At 33.0% G+C, this 4,672-nt stretch overlaps 1 protein-coding gene across 1 annotated transcript; it reads left to right on the forward strand.

Moving 5' to 3' along the window:
- The first annotated feature begins 239 nt into the window (after positions 1 to 239).
- Positions 240 to 2,128, forward strand: LOC111902002 (AAA-ATPase ASD, mitochondrial). The gene has a single exon (XM_023897874.3). It carries the CDS (start codon positions 349 to 351, stop codon positions 1,837 to 1,839), a length of 1,491 nt encoding a protein of 496 aa, XP_023753642.1. The 5' UTR covers positions 240 to 348; the 3' UTR covers positions 1,840 to 2,128.
- Positions 2,129 to 4,672: the final 2,544 nt, after the last annotated feature.

Consider the following 4,672-nt stretch of genomic DNA (forward strand, 5'->3'; position numbering starts at 1 on the left):
TTGTTTTTATAAATAGTAACATTGTTGAACAAATTTTATTGAGTCTTCATTGTAAGAAATTAAGTTTTAATTTAGAAAAAAAATAATCTTAGAAAATAATATTTTTTTATAAACGTTTTTAAAATATTATTTTTTATTTCCCGAAATTCACGGTCCATGTGAGTATACAAACAATTCACGACTTCATTATCATAAACTTCTTGAGCAAGCAAACAAAACACGTACCCAACACCAAAAACGCCACCCCTTCCAAAACCCACCCCCACTCGACCCGACCCCTAAATTAAAGACAAAAACCTCCCTTCTTTATAAACCTCCATTCACATCATCCACACAAACACCACCACCATGAACAAATCCGCCATGGGAGACCTGTTAGCTCAGTTAGGTTCAGTTCTCGCTAGTGTCATGTTCGTTTGGGCAATCATCCAACAATACTTCCCATACAACATCCGTAACTTCTTCGACAAATACTCTCAAAGATTCCTCACTTTCTTCTACCCTTACATCCAAATCACCTTCAACGAATTCACCGGAGAACGATTCAAACGCAGTGAAGCTTATTCCGCCATCGAAACCTACCTCGGCACCACCTCCTCCATGCAAGCTAAGCGTTTCAAAGCCGATATCATCAAGAACAACACACAACCACTAGCGTTATCCATGGACGACCATGAAGAAGTTGCAGACGAATTTAATGGCGTCAAGGTTTACTGGGCTTCTGGGAAGAACATACTCAAATCACAATCATTTTCTTTCTACCCAAACACAGATGAAAAGCGATACTACAAACTTACCTTCCATAAACGACATCGGGAGCTTATATTCGGGCCTTATTTGAATCATGTTCTTAAAGAAGGTCGTGAAATCAAAGTGAAAAACAGACTCAGAAAGCTTTACACCAACAACGGATCGCAATGGAGTCATGTTGTTTTTGAACATCCAGCTTCGTTTCAAACTCTAGCAATGGATCCTGTGAAAAAGCAAGAAATTGTTGATGATTTAACAACTTTTAGCAACGCAGAAGAGTTTTATAATCGAATCGGTCGAGCTTGGAAACGTGGGTATCTTCTTTATGGTCCGCCGGGAACCGGAAAATCCACCATGATCGCCGCCATGGCCAATTTCTTATGCTATGATATATATGATCTTGAATTGACTGCTGTAAAAGATAACACAGAGCTCAGAAGATTATTGATCGAGACTTCGAGTAAATCGATTATTGTGATTGAAGATATCGATTGTTCAATGGATCTCACCGGACAACGGAAGAAGGATAAAGAAGAGCCAGAAGAGAGTGATCCGGCGAAGAAACCAGTGAAACCGCCGGAGAATGAGTCAAAGGCGAGTAAAGTCACTCTTTCTGGTTTGTTAAACTTCGTCGACGGTTTATGGTCAGCGTGCGGCGGCGATCGGTTGATAGTTTTTACAACTAATCATGTTGAAAAGCTCGATCCTGCACTAATCAGAAGAGGTCGAATGGATAAACATATTGAATTATCGTATTGTGGGTTTGAAGCTTTTAGGGTTTTGGCGAGAAACTATCTTTATCTTGAAACACATGATCTGTTTGAAAAGATTCGTGGGTTATTGGAAGAAACCCAGATGACTCCGGCAGACGTCGCCGAGAATCTGATGCCGAAGACCAGTCCGGCGGATGTAGAAGGGTGTTTGAGGAGCTTGATCGAAGCTCTGGAGAACACGAAAGAGGAAAAAAGGATCGAGGAAGAAGAGAAAAGAAAAAAAGAGTCGGCGGCGGCGGTGACGGCGGCCGCGGAGGAGAAAGATGAAATCAAGGTAGCAAAACTAGTTGAAAATGGTTCAAATGGAAGCATATGATTGAATCATAACAGTTTGAGAAGATCGGCGCCGGCGAGGCGCATGGTCTCCGGCGAATTTTGGGAAGACTTTGCCGACAAAATGGAAGATGACATTTGGATAAGTTCAATGGTAAATTGCCGGTCATTATTTGGGTCAAAGGACACTTTTGGTCCCTACGCTTTATTTATGACGATAATAGCCCTTGTAATTGTATTTCAAGTTCCCATGTAATGGGAGTGCATGTAGTTTATGCCTTTATGGAATGAAAGTAAATAGCCAAAAAAAAAAAATGAAAAAAATTCCTACACGAATTGAATTGGAAAACTGGATTCCAAATTATACCCAAGAAAAGAAAATTATGTAACTAACATTTCAAACAAAAATAATGTGTGTCCGTTAAAATATCTAACATATAAAAGGAATGAAGGTTAAGTAAAAGTTAATAAACTAAACAGAAAGTTGTTTCCCCCGTTTAAAACTAGGGAGCTAATGAAGCAGTCTATGTTTATTAAATATCAAAATTTAACATAATAAAATGTAATGATTTTTGAAGGAAAGTCGTAGCTTTTCACAAAAAGTCTTGCCTTTTCATCAAATAACGTCATTTTAATGCCTTTTCGAAACTACAAATGCACGGCAACCTTTAATTTAGGGGATTATTTTATAGGGAAATTAGGTTAAAACCTTAAAATAAATAATAAATAATAAATAGTTAATGGATTGCTAACACAATTAAAATCTGTGTAGATAAATAAAAACTAAGAAATCAAATATTAAATAATATTTAGCTTGTAAACCACTAAACTAACATTAAAAAAGAACGTTGAATGCTATAAATGATATTAAGGTAAAAATAAAATGATATAATTCACAAGAAAGAAAATGCTAAAATTGACATTAAAATGCTATAATTATTATTAAGACGAAAGAAAAATGCATTGATTGAGATTAACATGAAAGTCCAATAATATAATTGACTTGGGTCCTTTTTTAACATTTTTTCTTACATTTTTTCCCATATCTTTTAATCTAACTGTCCTGTTGTTAAGTTTTTCCATGAACAAAAATTGAAAAAGCAATATTATACGGTGACCAAATTTTTATTTTTCTCATATTCTCCAAATAAGAGTCATACTACATGGAAATTATAAAAGTTTATTAAAAATGCATATCGCGGATTGCACGATACAAAGTTCTAATAACAAAAAGATTCGGAGAATCAGTCTAATAAGATAATGAATAGATAAGAATAAATAAAAATTAATATACTAGCAGATACTTCAATTTATGATATAGATTATAGATGTTATAAAATTTAAAAGTATGTGCACACAAAAAAAATGTTAAAAATCCTAGATTATTTAAAAAAAATATAAATAAAAAATAAATAAATTATAAATTTGGTTTATGGGATATATTATTATTTTTTTAATTTTGGTCCATTGGCAAAATAGTCACGTTGAAAATTTGTACATCTTAGGAGTCAAATTTAAACGAAGGTGGGCCAAATCCGTTTGAAAACATCAAAATACGAACCAAATTTGCACAGAAATTTTTTGGGACCAAAATCAGCAAATTTTATAGACTAAGGGACCAAAAGTATATTTTAATCTAAATATATATATATATATATATATATATATATATATATATATATATATATATATATATATATATATATATATATATATATATATATATATATATATATATTTTTGTTTTTTGTTTTTTTTAAAAGGATGTATCTTGAATTCTTTCAAGAAGGTTTTTTTCTTTTATATATATATATATATATATATATATATATATATATATATATATATATATATATATATATATATATATATATATATATATATATATATAAGAAAAAAACCTTCTTGAAAGAATTCAAGATACATCCTTTTAAAAAAAAACAAAAAACAAAAAACTATACAACATTTTGCATCAAGTGTCGTATAACATCAAAATTCATAAAATCATAAGTTCTTTAAAGACTAAACGGCTAAAATAATTCTCCATTTCATCCGAGGTAACATTTTTCTATTGTCATTTCTTTTTGCTTTTGTTTCAGAAGCTATGACTGAGAAATTGACTGATTTAAATTGATAACATAGATATGGTTCAGTGCTAGGTAGAGAAATTTAAAAAAAATTACAATTAAGTGATTAACAATTTAATGAACTTGAAGAGCAAGCAAAGATTCTTGGTTGCTCGAAAGGAGTGTTCCCTTTCTCATACTTAGGTGTTTCGCTGGGCAAATTTGTTCCAAAAAAAGAATTGGAGACCAGTAATAGAAAAATTCCAATCAAGATTATCTTTATGGAAGGCCAAAACATTGTCATTTGCAGGGCGTCTCACATTTGTGAAGTCGGTACTAAACAGTCTCCCCACAAACTATTTCTCTCTATTTAGAGCACCTCATGGTGTGATTGAAGATCTTGAGAAATTAAGGCGAAAGTTCTTGTGGGGCAGTGATGACTCGAGAAAAAAAATTCATTGGGTGTCATGGCCTAAGATAGTAATGGATAAAAAAGAAGGAGCGTTGGGTCCTTAATGGCACAAAACCTGGCACTTCTCACAAAGTGGTTTTGAAGACTCAAAACAGAGCCAAGGAGCCTATGGAAAGAATGTATCATGAGCATTCATAACTTGTCCAGAAAACCATTCAACTATATGGCAAAACAATCGATTAGAGGTGTGTGGTGCAATATTTCCAAGGCAATCAAGAGTCTTCATGACGTCAATACCAACTGTCATTCCTTATTCTCTCCAGTCCCAGACACAAATACAAAACTTCTGTTTTGGCTTGATCATTGGTGTGGATTGGGCATTTTTAAAAACAAATTTC

This window comes from Lactuca sativa, chromosome 4 (assembly GCF_002870075.4).
Source record: "Lactuca sativa cultivar Salinas chromosome 4, Lsat_Salinas_v11, whole genome shotgun sequence".
In the NCBI taxonomy this organism is placed as follows: Eukaryota; Viridiplantae; Streptophyta; class Magnoliopsida; order Asterales; family Asteraceae; genus Lactuca; species Lactuca sativa.

Excerpts from the sequence above, each read along its gene's own strand:
- LOC111902002 (XM_023897874.3), top strand. The coding sequence starts at position 349 with ATGAACAAATCCGCCATGGGAGACCTGTTAGCTCAGTTAGGTTCAGTT.